Source organism: Tenrec ecaudatus, chromosome 3 (genome assembly GCF_050624435.1).
Source record: "Tenrec ecaudatus isolate mTenEca1 chromosome 3, mTenEca1.hap1, whole genome shotgun sequence".
NCBI lineage: Eukaryota > Metazoa > Chordata > Mammalia > Afrosoricida > Tenrecidae > Tenrec > Tenrec ecaudatus.
Genome location: NC_134532.1, coordinates 182763682 through 182783324, shown reverse-complemented (window position 1 = coordinate 182783324; position 19643 = coordinate 182763682). Strand labels below are relative to the sequence as shown.

General features: G+C 44.3%; 1 protein-coding gene across 1 annotated transcript in view; it reads left to right on the top strand.

The window, feature by feature from the left end:
• WDR19 (WD repeat domain 19) overlaps positions 1-19643 on the top strand; it is a 94034-nt gene that overhangs the window by 55053 nt on the left and 19338 nt on the right. Inside the window, exons 20-28 of the mRNA XM_075544428.1 lie at positions 1996-2105; positions 5859-5916; positions 8487-8627; positions 8709-8791; positions 9210-9293; positions 12122-12268; positions 12811-12935; positions 14963-15075; positions 17399-17467. Coding sequence (XP_075400543.1) covers positions 1996-2105; positions 5859-5916; positions 8487-8627; positions 8709-8791; positions 9210-9293; positions 12122-12268; positions 12811-12935; positions 14963-15075; positions 17399-17467 — 930 coding nt within the window. The remainder of the gene's footprint in view (positions 1-1995; positions 2106-5858; positions 5917-8486; positions 8628-8708; positions 8792-9209; positions 9294-12121; positions 12269-12810; positions 12936-14962; positions 15076-17398; positions 17468-19643) is intronic.

The window sequence follows — 19643 nt, the reverse complement described above, 5'->3', positions numbered from 1 at the left end:
CATGATGCTCACCTTCCCAACACAATTGTTGAAGACAAAGTGGGTGCATAGCAAATGTGGTGAAGAAAGCTGATGGTGCCCAGCTATCAAAAGATAGAGCATCTGGGTTCTTAAATGCTTGAAGATAAACAAGTGGCCATCTAGCTGAGAAACAAAGTCCACATGGATAAAGCACACCAGCCTGTATGATCACAAGGTGTTGATGGGTTAAGGTATCAGACATCAAAGACCCAGACCAAAAAATCATTGTGAATGAGGGGGAGTTGGAGTAGAGACCCAAAACGTATCCGTAGGCAACTGGACATCCCTTTACAGAAGGGTTGCAGGGAGGAGACGAGCCAGTCTGGGTGTAGTATAGCACCAATGAAACATACAACTTTCTTCCAGTTCTTTAATGTTCCTCCCCCACGATCATGAGCCCAATTATACCTTACAAATCCAACTAGACAAGAGGATGTACACTGGTATAGACAGGAACTGGAAACACAGGGAATCCAGGACAGATAAACCCCTCAGGACCAATAATGAGAGTAGTGATACCAGGAGGGAAAGGGGAAGGTGGGGTAAAAAGGGAGAACCAAACACAAGGATCTGCATATAATCCCCTCCTGGGGGACGGACAACAGAAAAGTGGGTGGAGGGAGATATCAGACAGTGTAAGACGTGACAAAATAATAATAATTTATAAATTATCAAGGGTTCGGGGGGAGGGAGGAAAATGAGCTGATAGCAACAACTCAAGTAGAAAGCAAATGTTTTGAGAATGATGATGGCAACAATTGTAGAAATGTGCGTGACACATGGATGGATGTTCGGATTGTGGTAAGGGTTGTACAAGCCCCCAGTAAAATTATTTTTAAAAGGAAAAAAAAAAGTACGGAAGCTAATGCCGAAGAACAGTGCTCAAAGATGTTAGCCCCTAAAATGTTTGTTCTTCGTGGCTTTCTAGCGAGTAGGCCTAAAGTAAGAAAAGGACTTCAAGATTCTCTAGTGGGTAGTTTATATTGGAGTGCTGTGCCAGACGCAGAAAGGTCGCTGGAAGCAGAAGAAAGACAAGTGACCTATATTTCCGATTTGGTGGCATGTAGAGAGGCTTTTGCATCGGCTTCTGTAGGTCTCCTGGGCGTCGGTGGTGGTGTAATAAGGCCATACTTGTGAACTCAAGCATAGTTGTGTGTCTAGGAGCCCGCGTGGTGTGGTGGTTACATGCGGGCTGTGAGCCACCAGATCAGCAGTGTGAAAGCACTAACGCTCCATGGGAAAACACGGACGGTACCGGAATCCCATGGGGCAGCTCTCTTTTTTGCCTTACAGGCTCCAGATAAGGCCATTTTTGTTTTGCTTTTCATTACTCATCCTAAGCCCTGGTAGCACAGTAAGGAAGCACTCAGTTGCTAATCAAAAGGTCAGAGCTTCATAGTGACCAGCCGTTTCAGGGAAGAAAGAGGTGGCTCTCTGCTTCCATAGCCCCCGCGAGGCAGTTCTGCTCTGTCCTCTCAGGCCACTGGGAGTCAGAACCGACTCAGTGGTGGTGGGGTTGCCTCTTTTGGTGATAGCAAGCTTCAGATGGTCTCAGACAGTAACCCCAAACCCTGCAGTACTGTGTTTCTCACACCTCTTTTAATCACCACCTCTGTGTTGGGAAAACATAAATGAAAGTTGATTGATTAATTTTAAATTAACCTATTTCCTCTCCCTCTATTGAGAAAAATCAAGCCATAAAGAATCATATCTAGCCAGGTAAGATAAAGCTTTGGAGGGCTGCAAGCCATCATAGGAAGGAAGACTTATTTGTGCACCCCCACCCCAAGGATCAGCGTTCTCTCTGCTGAGGAATATAGCCCCCCCCCCTTGAAAGTGCATGTTATTATCCTATCACTGCCAAGATTGCATTTTATTATTGAAGCAAGACGTTTCTTGTAATCATGTTTGTTAAAACTGATGCTTTACAAACGCATTGCTCATTTTAAATGAAGGCCTCTTTCTTCCTAACAGATGAGAAGGGACTTACAACACTGGGACAGTGCTTTGCAGTTAGCAAAGCGTTTGGCCCCAGACCAGATACCATTTATATCCAAAGAATATGCTATTCAACTTGAATTCACGTAAGTCTCACTTTTACAGGTTTCAATGAGGACTAAGTACTATCTATCTGTGATTTTAAACTGCCTTTAATTATCAGGTCCTCCATTGATTCGATAATTGCCTTTCAGCAAAAGCAAAGAGATGTATATTAAACATACATCTCATCAGTGTTGTCCGACCTATATGTTTACTAACTTTTATTTTCAGCATCAAAAAATCTAAGTTCTCTCCTAAGCATTTTTCCCTTAGAGCAGTGGTTCTTAACCTTCCTCATGCCGTGCCCTGTAATACTGTTCCTCATGTCATGGTGACCCCCACCCAACCATAACATTATTATCAATGCTACTTCACAACTGTAATTTTGCTGCTATTATGAATCAGGCAACCCCTGTGAAAGGGTCATTCGACCCCTAAGGGGACTTGGCCCACAGGTTGAGAACCACTGCTTTAGAGTCTCCATGTTGTTCTGAATCACATGTGTCTGTCAGGATTTGGGCATAGTGTCGGGGTGTCACGCTGTTTTTCATAATATGTATTTTGAACTATCAATCAATAGTAAATTTATAATATTGCTTTTAATAGTGCTCTGCTTTTCCTCGGCTCTGTTAACACTTTGAGGCTTTGCAGTGTAATTTCAAGATGCCGTGGAAAGCACCGGGGTTTAGGATCCACCTTCTAGCTGCTTAAAAGTATCACTCTTTCTTTTTAGAGTTGAATTGCACGTGGAGTAGAAACTAGACAGTTAGTGTTGGAAGTCAAGCCAGAATCTTTTCACAGAGGGATATCCACTGCCTAAGAAATAATCCTTTATGATCAGTGAATAGGCTTCTCAAATCACTCCTACCTAATTCTACAATCTAGCCTGAGAGATTAAGAATTTCCTAGTATGATTAATTGCAGTAGATATCAATTTTTATCTCAACACCACATGAGAATCTAATTTTAGAGATATTTAGAGACCAGGGGTTTGGTTTGTTTGTTGACTTTTTATTGCGAATTAGGTGCAGGTTTAGGAGCAGATCACAGTCTTCCATTCAACAGTTCACACTCATTTCCGGATTCAGCTCACCCATGGCGATCCTGCCCTCCACGCACCACCCCCTTCCTCCTCGTGTTTATGGTTTCCCTTCCTCTGCCCTTTCTAGCCCTCTGCACTCAGTCCTGGGGCAAATGCTGCCCTTTTGATTTTAAATGGTTGACTATTCTCTCATGGAAGTAAGCTCAGTTTTAGACTTTTAGACATTTAGTCTGGGGTCCCACCAGTCTATCTGACCTGTGTGTGTGGTCATTGTTTTGAGTTTTAGTCTACACTTTTCTCCCAGTCTATCGAGGACCTGCTAGTGTGATCTTTTTCAGAGCAGTTGGTAGAGATTACTGGGCACCCTCTAACTCTTCTGGTCTCAGAGTGTGGTCCACTAGTCCACTGGAGTCGCTGTTTGGGGACCCAGTCTTGCATTACCAGGCAGCATACCAACAGAGATAATAAGTCTACATGTGTCTCTGCAAGTACAACTGCACTCTGGTCTTCTCTGTCCGACCACCAGAGAACTTCTTTTTGACGGCTGTTCCATTTCAATATCAAACACATTCCAATGTCAAAATAGCGAGATCAGGGATGGGGAATAATCTTTAAACAAAGATAATATGGTTTTAATGTTTCCCCTTTTTTTAAAGCATACTTTTGTATAATTCCATCTTTTCATGTTGACTTTAGATTTAATGAGAACATTGGTGCACAAATTCTACTTGTAGAAATTATTCTATCTAATTTTATCAAAATAACTCTTTCATTTCTAACCAGACTACCTCATTTTGGGTTTTTGCACTCTAAAAGTAACAATTGTTTGGAGATTTCGCTTTTTCTTAATCAACCTTGATTTAAATTAGCCGTATTTTTGCCCTCACAAAGTAAGCCCAGAGGCTACAAAGGGCAAGTTAGGATCACGGAGTACACAATACAAGTGACAAGGCCCAATGTCTCTTCCGTCTCCACTCATCCTGGGGGTGATTGGATCTCGGAGACAAAACCCCTATGTTGAAAAGACCAGAGAGCTGACCCATCATATCCCAGGTCAGCACAGATGCTAGGAGACTTCAAAAAGTTGGTGGGAAAATCCCATTAGCTTTCCTTTTTTTTTTTTTCATGAACTTTTTGAAGCCCCAGTACACACTCAACCCATCCTGAAGTCTGATTTTCACGGGAATTGAAGCTCTTGAAACAAATTCTGAACAGGAGGCCGATTAAGAGCCCTGTTTTGTTGCTTTCTGCCCTTCCTGCTGAACACTTGATGATGGAGCCAATGGAGCTACCAATTCCAGAGCTTTTCTGCCGTTGTCTGCTGACTCCTGGACCCTGATCTAGGCACACATCCTGGCCTTTGCTAGGATGGTAACCAATTTAGGTCTCCCAGCAGCCACCAGCTGCTGACTTTGGCCTTGAAGGCACTAGGTCTGCCCTCAATTCCTGCAATCTGTTTCATTCTGCATCCAAGCCCTTGATGAGATTGAAGGAGGCGCAAACTGCTAAATCTGGGAAGGATTTCACTCTCTGGTCTGGGATTAGGGGAATGAATTGGATCCATGGGAGAGTTCCAAAGTAAAACAATCATGAAATGAGTGTGCTGAAGTGCCATAAAAATAAAGCGTGAGCTCCAGAAGCATAGCCTAGCAGTTCCTAATTGAGCTCGTTGCCACAGAAAACCCAAGACTTTGGAAGGAGGGACTCTTTCCTGTTGTCAGGAGACATCTAATCCAATTACACTGAGTCCAGCACAGTAGGGATTTCCATTCAGGACCACTGTGACTGTGTTGTCCTGGGTTCACCAAACAAAAGTTTGGTAATAGCAGAACACTCTCAGTTCCAGTAAAGCCTGTTTACATCCACAGAGGCCGAGGACCTTGTCTCAGCTGGTAAATGGTGGAAACAAGATAGGTCCCCAGTATTACTCTTTCCAGAACTGAGTAATTTATTCTGCAAGAGATGGTTTCTCAGAGGATGAAGGCTCTCATAAAAGACATTAGGCAAATCACTGACCGAATTATCCCAAATAATGAAAATAAGTTGAGATAATAAGTGTACTTTCTCAATGTACAGAACCTTGTTAACATCTGTGATGGCAATCATGTTTTTACTTGAAAGTAATTCTTGTTATCAGAGTAAGAGCAAGACCTCTCAGTATTATCCTCACTTAGTCAACAGCAACTCAGAGTTTCTCAATATACATTGTGTTTCTAAATATTGGATCACTGCCAAAGGATCCCCAGTAACACAGTGGTTATGCATTGGCTGCTAGCCAATGGTCAGGCGTTCGAACCGATCAGCCGCTGCACAGGAGAAAAATGAGACCTTCCCGTCCTGTCAGAAGTGACAGTCTCAGAAACCCACAGAGGCGGTTCTACTCGACCTAAATGTTGCAATAGGCTTGATGGCAGGACATTTTTTTGGCAAAGGCATTCGCTTTTATGGTCACCGTTGCCATTTAGTGCCCTGAAGAAAATAACCAAAGTAGCCCATAAACTTAATGCCGATTCCAAAAATATCTGGCTTACCCAAAGGAAATGCCTTACAGTCTAGTATGGTCTGGCTTGGAAACTTTTTCCCAGTAGCAGAGTAACAGCGGGCCACACTCTGACATGAGATGCCCACGGTGTGTCGCGGATGTCACATCTTTTGTGAGCTGAAGCAACGTAGTGGCAAAGATGATCTTACATCTTGTCTGCATAAATAAATTATCTACATATGTATGAAAATTCACTCTTGATTTTTCTTGCAGGGGTGATTATGTAAATGCTTTGACTCATTATGAGAAAGGGATAACAGGTGATAATAAGGTAAGTTTGAATAAAGGTAAGATGTACATAATCATCCTGCATGGGTTTACTTCATTTCCATTTTTAAAAGCACCATCTTTTTTGCATTGTAATTGTTCACTGGTTAGTAGGTGAGCCCCTTTCAGTTTATGAGCAACTTTAAACTCTTAACAACTGAAGATGACACTGTTTTTGTCAGTTTGAGAACAATTTGTCTTCTAGTGCATTTTTAACTGTGAGTTTCTCATCCAGGTTGGAAGATTTTTTATTCCTAATGATAACTATGATTTTCATAAGGCTTTTTCCCCCTTTTCCCCTTGGAAACCACTTTGGCGTTCCCAGTTCATAAGAGCCCCTTCTAGCCTGCCATCGGCCATGTTGAATTCTTCTAAGATCAACCTAGAAAGTGGATACTTTACCCTCTCCCCAAATTTTAACTCAGTAAGCTACATTGTATCATGAAACTTGGGTTCTAAGTTGGGTGATACCTTGTAAAGGTTGAAAATATTTATCTTTTCTCTTTAGCATTTTTATTACAAGAGTAATACAAACTCATTGTAGTCTATTTTAACAATCTGAAGACTACACAACATGGCCAGGGAGAGTCCACACCCTCTCCTCCAGCCACACCCTAATGGCCACACGGTTGATGTTTTAGGCATATTTCCATTCAGAGTCTCGTGCAAGCATGCTGTACGGATCTTCCCTAGGAACGGAATTGCCCATCTGAGTGCCCACTCTGTATAGAGTAGCACATGGTCTTTCCCACAATCTTGCCAAGTCAATAGATAAGCTCGTTCCCTACTTTTAAAAGTGTCAGTGTCCCATTTCTGGATGGTCATACCCTTTTTTTTCCCATCCACTCTCTTACTGAATTAAGATTGTTACTGGGTTTTTTTTTTAGGTTTTCCCTGTTATCAACTATCTATAATAAATATTCTACCTAGTATGTATATCATTAGCTACCTGAGTAACTGCTTCTGAAGGCTATATTCTTATCTTGGTGAGATTTCAAGGCTGTAACGTGTGCTTTTAATAGCTGATGATGCTCAATTGTTTTACAAACAAGAAGTGTAGTAGTTCGCCCATCAGTAATAGAGAGAGTATCATTCCTCCCACATTCTCACCAACACTGAGTGTTATCCACTATTTTATCCTTACCAATTTGCCCATTACTGAAGGTGGGCGTGATTTTCGCTATTTGTTGCCCAATTGTATGTATTTTTTAATGTGCAAGAATTGCCTAAACATAAGAAGGGACTTTAAAAATTTGTGAGAAATTTAATCATGTTTTAATTTCATTTTTTCACAAACATTTTGAAGTTCCCTCATAGCTTTTGCTCATTTTGCCCTTGAGCTTTTGGTATTTTCTTTGTTTGGCTACATCCATGTAGTTCATCTTTTATCTTTGGTCTTGAATACAGCAATCATTAGACACATCTGCCTCTATTCTTTTAATGATCTAAATGAAATGATTTCAAATTCAATTTTAAAATGACAATAGCCATATTTCAAGTTCTCCATTAGCTACCATCTCAGACAGAGACGCCATAGAATACTTGTATCATTACAGAAACCTCGGCTGGACAGGCTGCTTTGGATAATATGTAATCAGAGATGACATTTTTCTAGTTGTTGTTAGGTGCTTCTGAGTGAGCTCCTGCTCGTAGCTCTGCGATGTCCAACAGAAGTGACGTACTGCCCGGTCCCGCACCACCCTCCACTTGGAGCCCAGTGGTGCAGCAATGCTGTCCACCCGTCATTGAGTGCCTTCCTATTTTGCTTTCTTACTAGTATGGATTACTTATTTGAACATTTCCTTAGTTATCAGTATTATCTTTAATAAACTAAGCAATTCTGAAAAAAACTGTTTAAAAGTCTAAATATGTCCACTAGTCTCCAATTTGATCGAACTTTTTATTTAATATTTTTATAGAATAAATGCTGCATATCAATTGAATTGCTTATTTTATACACCTTTATAGCAAGAGTCCATATCAAGGCATACAGCCCTCTACAGGGTTTCCAAGAGTGTGAATCTTACCAGAGCAGCCTGCCTCGTCTTTCTCCTTCAGGACTGCTGGTAGTTTTGAACCACCAGCCCTGCAGTTAGCAGCCCAACGCTTGCCCCCTAACGCCACAAGGGTAGTCAAAGTTTGGTCTTGAACATCAAAGATCGGGATCTTGAAGACAAACAATCAAACTTTGTAACAACTACTTTGTTTTTAAATGTTGAGTATATTTTCAAAATCCTGGGACGTGCTAGAAAGATGGCTGAAAGTAAACTCTATTCCTTAAACTAATTTCAGATCGAAAGCATTTGTTCGGTATGAAATGCGAGGATGGAGTTGTGGGTCATGTGCTGCTAACTGCAAAGGCAGCTGTTTGAGCCCGCCAGCCGCTCCAGGGAAGAATGATGAGGCTCTCTGCTCCCACAGAGTGACAGCCCTGGGAAGCCTGGGGAACTGTCGCTCTCTGTGGACAAGGGTTGCCAAGAGTCAGAATCGACTCGACGGCAATGTTTGTTATGAAACATATGCACCCACAGCTCCTTAAGCTCGGAATGGTTAGAATGTGCTTTCCACTTACAGGAACACGATGAGGTGTGTCTGGCTGGTGTCGCCCAGATGTCCATTAGGATGGGAGACATACGGCGAGGAGTTAACCAAGCCCTGAGACACCCCAGCAGGGTCCTGAAACGAGACTGTGGCGCCATCCTGGAGACTATGAAGGTACTCCTTTCTCGGGTCAGCACGCCGCGTGCTCGGGTACACAGCGCCTGGTGTATTTCAACCATCTTATTTTAACCTCAGCAATTTTCAGAAGCAGCACAACTGTATGAAAAAGGTCTGTACTATGACAAAGCCGCATCCGTGTACATCCGCTGCAAGAACTGGTAAGAATCTGCTACCGTTTACTTCAAGGCAGCTCGGGAAATAATGTGGCTGCTGGGGATGCCTCACTGCCTAGTTCACTGCTGCTCCCGCCTGCACAGTCCAGCCCCTAACTGGGCCTGCTCTCCCCTTGTTCCTTCTCACATGAGTTCATGTTCGTAACGTTTTTAAAAAAATAAGACCACATTCACCTGGTTTCTGTCGGAAATCCCCGGTCAGAGACACCCCCAGGGAGAGGACTCAAAGCCTGGTTTAGTAGCCGATCTTCATTCCCACTCATGGGCCTAGGGGTCCGTTGAAACAACAACCCAATCTGCTGCTACCCAGCGGGGAGCAAGGGTGGGGGTGACTTTGGGCGGAAGAATGCTGCTTGTGGAGTGGGCGTGGGGTTGACGCTCTTCTCTGCACCTGTCTGTCTAGGGTAAAAGTTGGTGAACTTCTGCCTCATGTCTCCTCTCCGAAGATTCACTTGCAATATGCCAAAGCCAAGGAAGCGGATGGAAGGTTTGTACAGGCTCACCAATGTATCCAAATTTAAAAGTAAGGCCAGTTTTTTTAAATAGCCATTGGTCCACATGGAAAAAGCATCCGAACCTGTGTGATCATGATGTGTTGATGGGATCAGGTATCAGGCATCAGAAGACCCAAAACAAGCAATCATATTGATGCAAACAAGGGACTCAAAGCTCACCTGAGACAATTGGACATCTCCTCATAGAAGGGTCACAAGGAAGGGACAAGCCAGCCAGGGTGCAGGATAGCACCAACGAAACACAACATTCCTCTAGTTCTTTAATACTTCCTCCCCCCCCCCTCTTGTGACCTCAGTTCTACCTGACAAATCCAGCTAGACCAGAGCATGTACACTGGCACAGATAAGAGTTCTCAGCACACAGAATCCAGGACAGATAAACCCTCAGGACCAATAATGAGAGTAGTGATAACATGAGAGTAGGGGAAAGGTGACGAGAGAAGGGGGAGAAAGGAGGAACCAATTTCAGTGATCGCTGTACAACCCTCCTCCCCCTGTGGGGGATGCACAACAGAAAGGTGAGTGAAAGGAAACACCAGATGCTGTAAAATATGAAAATTAAAATAATTTATGAATTAGCAAGGGAGGGAGGGGAAAAAAGAGGAGCTGATACCGAGGGCTCAAGTAGAAAGAAAATATTTTGGAAATGATAGCAACATATGTACAAATGTGCTTGATATAATTGATGTATGGCTAGTTATACGAGCTGTAAGAGCCCCCAATAAAATGATGTATTAAAATTTTAAAAATGATAATAGCCATTGCTGTTTGCAAGCCCTGGTGACGCACGCCACTGGGTGAACGTTGGCTGTCCCAAGGTGGGCAGTTAGACCCGCTGTCACCCCCGAGGAGAAAGATGAGGTTTTCTGCTCCTCTCACGACTGACTGCCTGAGAAGCCTGGGTAAGGTTGAGGGGCATCGGAATCACCTGAGGGCAGAGGGTTTGGCTCAGTAAGGCCAAGAGTCCTGGCGCACAGCGGTTACACGCTTGGTGGCCAACCAGAAGGTTTGCAGTTCAGCTGCTGCTCCAGAGAAAGGCCTGACTGTTCCCATAAAGGCCATAGCCTGAGACGCCCTCCGAGGCAGTGCTGCTCTGTCACAGTGGGTTGCTATGGGTCAGAATCAACTTGCTGGCAGCTGACAACAGGAAAACGACAAAGCAGAGAGCGCACGCTCCCCTGCTCAACCTGACCACACATGCTGTCCGTCCTCTACCTCAGCCCCTCCCTCACATGTTTCCGTGGAGACCCCTCTCTCCATCTGAGGGTTAGCCGTGGAAAGTTGAGGTTTTGATGTAATTTGGCAGGCCACTGCAGTAATGATTTTATCAAGGAGGGTAACTCAGCGGTGCAGATGGAAAAAACGAGGAATGTGCACAGATCCACACGTCTGGCTGCACTCTGTGAGCCACACGTAGTATTAAATCTAGCGGTAGCTAGTTACTGTCCTCACTTTACAAAGGGCTCCTACAAAGTAATGCAAGGAAGTCAAAGCCCTAAAAGAGAAATGGATCAAGGGCAAGTCCCACACGAGAATCTGCAACTATCAAATAAATGTGGAAAAAAGTTTTACCTTACGAAAGGAATTCAACTCAAGTCACAATTTAAACGGAACTCACTGCTATTGAGTCAATTCTGAGTCGTAGTGACCCTATAGGCAGGGTAGAACTGCCCCAGTAAGACTGTAACTCTTTATGGGAATAGAAAGCCCCTTTTTTCTCCCACGGAGCAGCTGATGGTTTCAAACCAATGACCTTGTGGCTAGAAGCCCAATGTTCCACTACTCCACCAAGTAACAATCTATCATAAGCGACCATATTGGGGAAAATGTATGTGGAGCCAAAATGCACTTGTTACATACATGTAACCAATAGCAGAGGAACTTCCTCTAAGTTTTTGGAAGTCACTTGGTAATGATGTTTTAAAAGATTCTGAACGGTTATTATCCTCCGCCTTTCTAAAGTAGAGGTGGCACAGCGGTGACACATTGGGCTGCTAACTGCAAGGTCAGCAGTTCAAAACCAACAGCCACTCCGTGGGAGAAAGACGGAGCTTTCCACTCCCATGAAGAGTTACAGTCTCGGAAACCCACAGGGGCAGCTCTGTCCTGTGCTGTAGGATCACTCTGAGCTGGCATCAACTAGATGACAATGAATCTGTGTTGGTTTTAGCCCGGTAACCTAAGGAAATGGAGTTGGCACTCCATGCGCTGTGGGCTGGGAAGGGCAGGCGTGGTGGGGACTGGCCGAGAAGAGGTCTTGAGCGCCATCTAGAGGACCTACGGTAGCACTGTGGCGCTAGATGGTGAAGAAGGCTGTGTGTTTGACAAGCTCGTCCTGCTTTTCAGATCCTCCTAGTATTACAAAACTGTTACTTTACCCAACTCCCAAACAGAACACAGACTTCGGTGTTATGATTTCTGGTACTTTATTTTTCAAGAAAATAAGCAAATGCCATCAATAAATTAGAAATGTATTCCAAATCGTTGTTTCCCCCACCTCCCTCTGTTAAATATGGCCGCATTAATAAGAAAATTTAACTAAGCGATCGGTGTAAGACATGAGAAAAATAATCATTAATAAATTATCGAGGGTTCATGGGGGAGGGAGGAGGAGAAAATGAGCTGATACCAAGGGCTCAAGTAGAAAGCAAATGTTTTGAAAGTGATGATGGCAACATATGCACAGATGTGCCTGACACAAGGGATATATGTGTGAATTGTGGCAAGAGCTGTAAGAGCCCCCAATAAAATGAAAAATAAAAAGAAAGAAAGTTTGTCTAAACCCAAGTATTTCTTGCAGATACAAAGAAGCTGTTGTGGCTTATGAGAATGCAAAGCAGTGGACCAGTGTCATCCGCATCTACCTGGACCACCTCAACCATCCCGAGAAAGCCGTCAGCATCGTGCGAGAGACCCAGTCTCTGGACGGAGCCAAAATGGTGGCCAGGTAACTGGATGCACTCACAGTTGTGTTCTCCCCAAACTCCCCGTCCAAGAAAGTGTCCCCTTCCCCTCCCTCGTCCAAGAAATCAATGTGAAAGGAATAGTTACTCTTTTGTGTTCCTAGGCCTAGATGTTGACACGGGAGCCCTGGTGGCATATGGTCCCCCTTTGGGCCACACTAACCATGGGGTCAAGAGTTCAAACCTACCAGCCAGTCTGTGGAAGGAAAATGAGGCTTTCTGCTCCCAGAAACAGTGACAGCCTTGGAAAGTCACGGGGCATTTCTACTCTGCCCTCCAGGGTCACTGTGAGTCGGCATCGACTCAGTGGCAGTGAGTTTTTGAGTGAGATCGTTAATAGCAAAAGTTGTGGTGGACAGCATGAAGAGATTGTGCTTTTCAAGTACAGGTGTATAACGTAGAACGGCAGTTTACCGAAAAATCTTTTTATGCGTGCATGGTTTCTCCTGTTTGAAAAATATTTAATTTTCTAAGTCACAAATGAATTTTAAATAGCACGCAAACTAATCACAGTTCTTTGTCATAGGTTTTTCCTGCAGCTAGGCGACTACGGGTCCGCCATTCAGTTTCTTGTCCTGTCCAAGTGTAACCATGAAGCCTTCACCCTGGCTCAGCAGCACAACAAAATGGAGATCTACGCAGACATTATTGGTAAAGGCCACTGGCTTCCCTAGCGGCTCCCAATGCTCTTCACCACAGCTCCTCTGGCTGTTATGACCTACCGAGCAGATTGATATCCGCTGTTAGAAGCACACCCACCCATCCCATTCACGCACTCGCACACACCTGTATACCGCGTAGCCTCGGAAAGTTTGTGGGGAAACGCCTTTATCCTGTAACTCCGTTTTCCACAAACGTTTTGAAGCCCCGTAGCACATGCATGTGTATCGGTATAGATAGACACAGATGTACGCTACTTGCTGGATTTCAAGGCCCTCCTTTCCTCCTGGTGTCCCTTATGGGGTATGAACAGCCAACCTACCAACTGAAAGGTTGGGGGCTTGAGAGTCGCCTTGGGAGGAAGATCCGGTGAACGCAAGGGTTTGCTGTGAATCAGAATCGACTTGACAGCAACTGGTTGGTTAGTTAGTTAGTAGTTTGTTACCATCACCTTAAAGGTAGGTGATAATATAAGGACCATTTTCAATTTTTGGATGGCTGTCAGAGGCTGTATTGCAAGATCATTTTTTAAAAACATATATGTGTTCTTAAATCTTAAAAATAGAGTTATAAATTAATGATAATACTAAATATTAACTAATTTGATGGAGAGTGATCATGTTGTGGCTTTTAAAGAATTTGAAGGCTCCAAATGAGAACTTTGTAAACCGGGAAGGCCTGTTGCAGGTTTCCTTCCCGGGTTTATTATTCTCAGCAGCGGTTTCCATCTTGTGGCCTGTGCATGCCATCCTGTTCTGTGGTCTTTTTAAAACTTCACAGAGTGACCCTAGGAATTGCTAGGAGTCAGGAGAAAGCATTGGTTTTTCCATCTTCACAGGGAGAACTGGGGAAAGGCACCATTTACAGCTTGGGAAGTCATTGGATCATTGGAGAAGATAAAGAAGCAGAGCAAAATGAGAGGGGTGGATACAACTGATACGGGAACTGTCAGCCTCTAACCCGACAGATGGCATTTCGTTCCTAATATCACAAAGCCTCCTGGCACTAAAGTATTTACACTTTTCTGTGTTCATGAGCATAGAGCTTATCCTTAAAAAGAGCCCTCCCCCAAAATACACGGACCTGACTACCTTGCACAACTCACTTTTATAAATGCCAGAGTTGCCTTGGACAGCAGGCCCAGAGCTATTGGCACAAGGCTTCTCTGTGCCACAGGGCCTCCCACATATGGGCAGATATTACCAATGAACTGGAACTCGGCAGCTTTAGGGGCCTTCTTCCTCTGTGTACTACGCTGAAGCCCCAAAACAAAAAGCTTAAAAAGAAACAATAATAGCTGCAAATGGCATCCATTGGCCAGTTGAATATCCACTGTCTTCCCAGCTGACAAATGCACACAGACCTATTGTTTAAACCTGCCCCTGGGCTGCATCACTGAGGAAGCGCTGACTGCCTGAAAGGCCGGCAGTTCACACCAGTCCAGAGGCATCTTGGGAGACAGGCCCGGCCAACTGCTTCTGAAAGGTCACAGCCCTGACCACCCAATGGAGCAGTTCCACGCCTCACACACGGGCCCACCAGGAGCCAGAATCCACGCCGCAGCACGTAGCAACAGAATGGTCTAAAGCACACACTGCTGAGGGAAGCAGGAGGCTGGGTTACCTGTGCATAGTGGTCTTTAAGCTTTGCTTCTGCTCCTTAACTCTAGGCAGGCCATGGTTGAGGTTGTAGACAGTTGCTGCCGCCGTTCTAGGAAATGAAATTGAGACTGTGAAGGACAGATAAAGGTCACTCGAGGTCTCAGAAAAGGCCCCTATTTTCCTCTCCGGATCGTTGCTTAGAACGGAAGGGAAAAAGGATGAAAGGAAGGTGGCAGAGAGGTAATCATTGGGAACAATTAGGATGGATGTGTTTCATGACGGAAACAGACACGGATAATAACATTTGCCTTCTTAAAATCCTCAATTGCCTGGTTTTAGATCCCCGTGTTTTTAGGATAGAATAAAAGTCAGCGAGTTCCCCTCCAGGATGACTTCCTCGATGGACTTCTCTTGTAGGTTCTGAAGACACAGCGAATGAAGACTACCAGAGCATCGCCTTACACTTTGAAGGGGAAAAAAGACATTTTCAGGCCGGAAAGTTCTTCTTGCTGTGCGGCCAGTATTCCCGAGTTAGTATTTGCTAAGAAAACAAAACTTGGACACCACCGGACTGGTGGTGGGCAATGTTTGAAAAATCCCCTCTGCTCCCAGACCGCTGCACTTGACATCAGGGTCAACTTTGATTTCGCCCTCTCCCCTCCACAGCCATTTCTACTTTCTGCACAGTCTCTTTTCCTTCTGACTGCCATTCACCGAGTCCAAGCCCCGTCCCCCCCCCCCACCTTAGGATATCACAGTCACGCCCCGATCTCCCTGGGCTTTAGACTCCCATGGCTACTCGTCCTTCATTTAGTTCCCAGTATTGTGTTTGTCGTCATTGCTAAAAAGCATAGCTACATTGTCCAAAACAGGGATCCAAATTGGTGATACTCCCAGGTGAAGCTGTGCTCCGTGATGTGACAGGGCAGGGACATCACTTGCCTGAAGGGGCCAGCCACCACTCACCTCCAGTACACAGCTGGAATTCTGGAATCTGAGCCCAATATTGCCAGATGATGGGGACCCTCGGAGCACAGCGAGTTAAGCACTGAAAGGCCAGTGTTTGACGTCTGCTCTGCAGGAGGGAGATTGGGCACCGTACTTCTGTGAAGCTTGGCAGCCTCGGAGTCGACTCAATGCCAATGGGTTTGGGTATGGCCAGATCACAAGATGTTTAAAGAGGTACAGAAATATGGGCCCTCCAGTTTCAAAATGTGAGCCCAGATATTTTCACAGTACCACATTAGCCAGAGAAAATATGTCTATGTATGAACATCAGGATTCTGGCCTCACACAAAGTCTAAGCCCCTTAGCTGATGCTCAGAATTCTCACCCACTGGACCAACCAGCCTGACTCCTCAGTCTGAAATCTAGCTGTTTCCACCAAAGAACCCGCACTACTGCCAGGCCTTTACCCATCTTAATTCCAATATCTCAACCCCTCTGCACTTTCTTCACCTACCACAGACATGTGCATCCTTCAAGTTCTTTGTCTTCCAAAACACCATGGTTCATTCCCATACAGCATAATCTTTATTTCTTCAGACCCAAAACCATTTCCCTCGAGTGATTCTGACTCACGGAGACCCTATCGGGCAGGGTAGAACTGGCCCTGTGGGATTCTGAGGCTGTCGCTCGCTCTGTGGGAGTGGAAAGCCTCATCTGTCTCCTCTGGAGCAGCTGGTGGTCTCGAAGTGCTGACCTGGTGATTATCAGCCCAACTCATAATCATTAGAACACCAGGACTCTGGCTCCACTTCCCATTTGTCTTTGAGTCTTTTATAACTTTACATTTCTTCATTGATGTGATGTTTAGGAATTAGACATTTATGTCTTAAAATAATTAGTTCCTAGACTGTATAAAACACAAAAAGATGTTCTACATCCTAGTGTGGTGAGTAATGTCTGGGGCCTTAAAAGCTTGGGAGCAGTCATCTAAGATAAGAGACTCCAAGAAGAAATAGTCTGCAGGACTGAGTGGTCCACATGCACCATAGCCTGCTCTTCTAGCCTGAGACCAGAATAACCAGATGGTGCCTGCCACATCTTAAACTTAGGGATTTAAGTTTCTAAGAAAGGGCAGACCTACTAAGGCCAAAAGAGATTAGGGGAGCCCCAAGACTATTGCCCTAAGATAACCTTTGGAGTTGGAAATAAGTTATTTCTGAGGTCACTTTTTAGCCAAATGACAGTGTGGCTTATATACAATCAGCAGTTAACACCCCTGAGCAGTGTACTCCCTTAAATCATCAACTACTTCCTACCAAGCAGTCAACATTAACCCCAGAACAAGGATGAGAAGTCAGAGAGGGGAAGGGAAGCTTTATCTTTGAAAACGGAACAAACTGAATGGAGGTCATGAAAATGCAGCCACATCATGAACATTGTAGCCAGTGACAGAAGAGTTTGTAAAAAAATTGTTGAAAGAGGAGGCTAATTTGCTGTATAAACTTATGACTGAAACAATCAGATATTATTAACAAAACCAAAACAAGCACTACAAGAGAGGGGCCACATCTCATGCTTCCAGCTGTCCTCCATCACTCTAGGGCAGCCCCCCGACATAATCGAAACTGTCTGGTGAGTGAATATGATGAAATCTTCCTGCTGCGAGAGGACCTGGTTTTCATTGGCATTTTATCCGAGATCAGAAATGAGTTCTTGAGGACATTAACTGGACCCTCTCCGTTTTTGAATTACATGCAGCCTTTTAAACACATACTCTCAGTGCCCAGCACTGAGCAAGGCCCTAGTTGAGATGATTTTCCCAGAAAAACTGTAATAACACTGTGTATATGTGAAATCATGGAAGCAGTCTAAAAATGCTTAATTGCTATACAATTCTCATTCCAGGCACTTAAACACTTCCTGAAATGCCCAAGCTCAGAAGATAACATGGCAATAGAAATGGCCATTGAAACTGTAAGTAAACTCTTCAGGGAAACTTCCAAACATGTTAAAAAGCAGAGCAAATAGTAAGATAGGTTCCCATGTGCCCCCTTATAACTTCAACAGGTGATCAGCTCATGGTCAGTCTTGTTTGTACCCCATCTTAGCTTCTGGTTTCACTGGGCTATTTTAAAACAAACTGAACTCCAGACTCCCTGCCAACTAGTCAATGCCAACTCAAAACAACCCTATAGTTTCAGCCCTGTAACTTTACGGGAGTAAAGGAGCAGTTGGTGGTTTTGAACTGCTGACCTTGCAGTTAGCCCAGTCACCAGGGCCCCTTGCATACAGTAGAGTATGGAAACCCAAAGTATTTTGTTAGTTGCCATCAGTAGTCGTCCATCCTATGGCAGCTCCATAATGGACCTCACACCTCTTCTATTCAAGGAGCCCTATGGCACAGTGGTTGGACTGCTATCCACAAGGTCGGTGGTTTGAAACCAACCACTCCTGGAAAAGGGTTACGACTGTAAATCTTTAAAGCCTCGTCTTTCTCCCTTATAACGGTGGGTGGGTTTGAAGCACCAGCCTTGCAGTTAGCAGCGTACTTGACAGTGCTGCCAGGGCTCCAGTTTGGGCCTGTTGTAAATGAAGCTGCCATAAACATTCGAGCCCGTGCCTTTTGATAGATACGCACACTCAGTTTTTTTAGATACTCAGTCCCGAATAAACAATTTTATCAATAAAACTTTATAATAATATCATTTTCCATATTAAATTTTATCAATTTAATATATCAATAATAAATATGTAATAAGCCCAGGAGTGGAATTATTGGTTTCTAGGATGGATTTTTAGCAGTCATCCATTTTTTCCTCCCCCAGCAATGGAAGAGTTATAGTCCCTCATCTTTGTGTTTTCCTCACTATTGTGGAGGGGCGATGGTGAGAATGCTGCAGGGCTGGGCAGGGTTGCCTTCTGCTGTGCCTCAGGTCACTGAACCCACAACAGCAAGTTGTAATGTGGTCTCTTACTATGGTTTAATTTGCATTTTACCAATGATTGGTGATAATGATCTGTTGATTATATGTCTGTTGACCATTTGAATATCCTCATTTATTCTTTTTCCTGTTTGTTTGTTTGTTTGTTTAATTGAGCCAACCCATCTTATTCTTGCAAATTTTAGGATTTCATTATATTGTCTGAATACAAGTCCTTTGTCTGATACAAGGGCATTTCAAAGAGCCTGTAGAAAAATGGAATCAAAAGATAAAACTGAATTTTTTTCTCAACATTAAGCTCTGTGAAGTTCTAGACACTTCTGTAAGTAATGATACCAGCCATTTAGTCCATTCCAAACAGCTAAGGGTCCAGGGACTTTAACCAGCGTGCAAATGCAGTTTTTTTATACTGTTAACTAAGGAAAAATAGGTGGTCTTTAAAGTTTTCTAAAAATTCCCAGCATCCACTGCCATTGAGTCTGTTCCAACTCACAGTGACCCTGTGTAGGGTTTCCGGGGCAAACCCATCTTACAGGAGCAGACAGCCTCGTTCTCCCGAAGGGTGATGGTGGGCAGCCTTGAGCTTAGCAAGTCTAGCGCTCGCCTGACAGTGCACCGGGACGCATCTTTCAAGATTGGGACACAGTTCTACCCTGCCCTGAGAGTTGCTGTGAGTCGGAGCTGACTCAGTGGAGAGTTTTAATGATTTCCCATCAAAACTCTAGCATTATTGTGGTGAAGGACTCTCTGATGAAGCTTTCCTGGGTGTTTTTCTGCTAACGCTTTGCCCACCTGTCTCAAAACACTCTCACAATAAGTAGATGTTATTGTTCTTTGGCTCTTCAGAAAGTCGCCTCCAAACACGGTGCCGTGATCGCTGCTGGTAGCCATGGCGCTGGTCGTGCCTTGTCTTCAGGATCTTGATCCCACCTGGTTAACCTTTCCAGGGAAAGGTCTGCTCTTGCCTGCAGCTAATTTGGGTGTAGCGCTGTCATCGCCCAGCAATCAAAATGTGCTTACCTGTAATTTTCCGGCCAGCGTTCTCTCAGTTGCACCCACTGAGATGTCTGAAATTCGGGCTCTTGTTTCTGCTGAGATTTTCCTTCAGATGGACATGGACGCCGTGCCCCTGCGGCTCCGTCTTCAACACCGCCCTGCACCTTCTTAAACCCAACGATCCACTTGAATTCTGCTGACTTCTTTGGGGC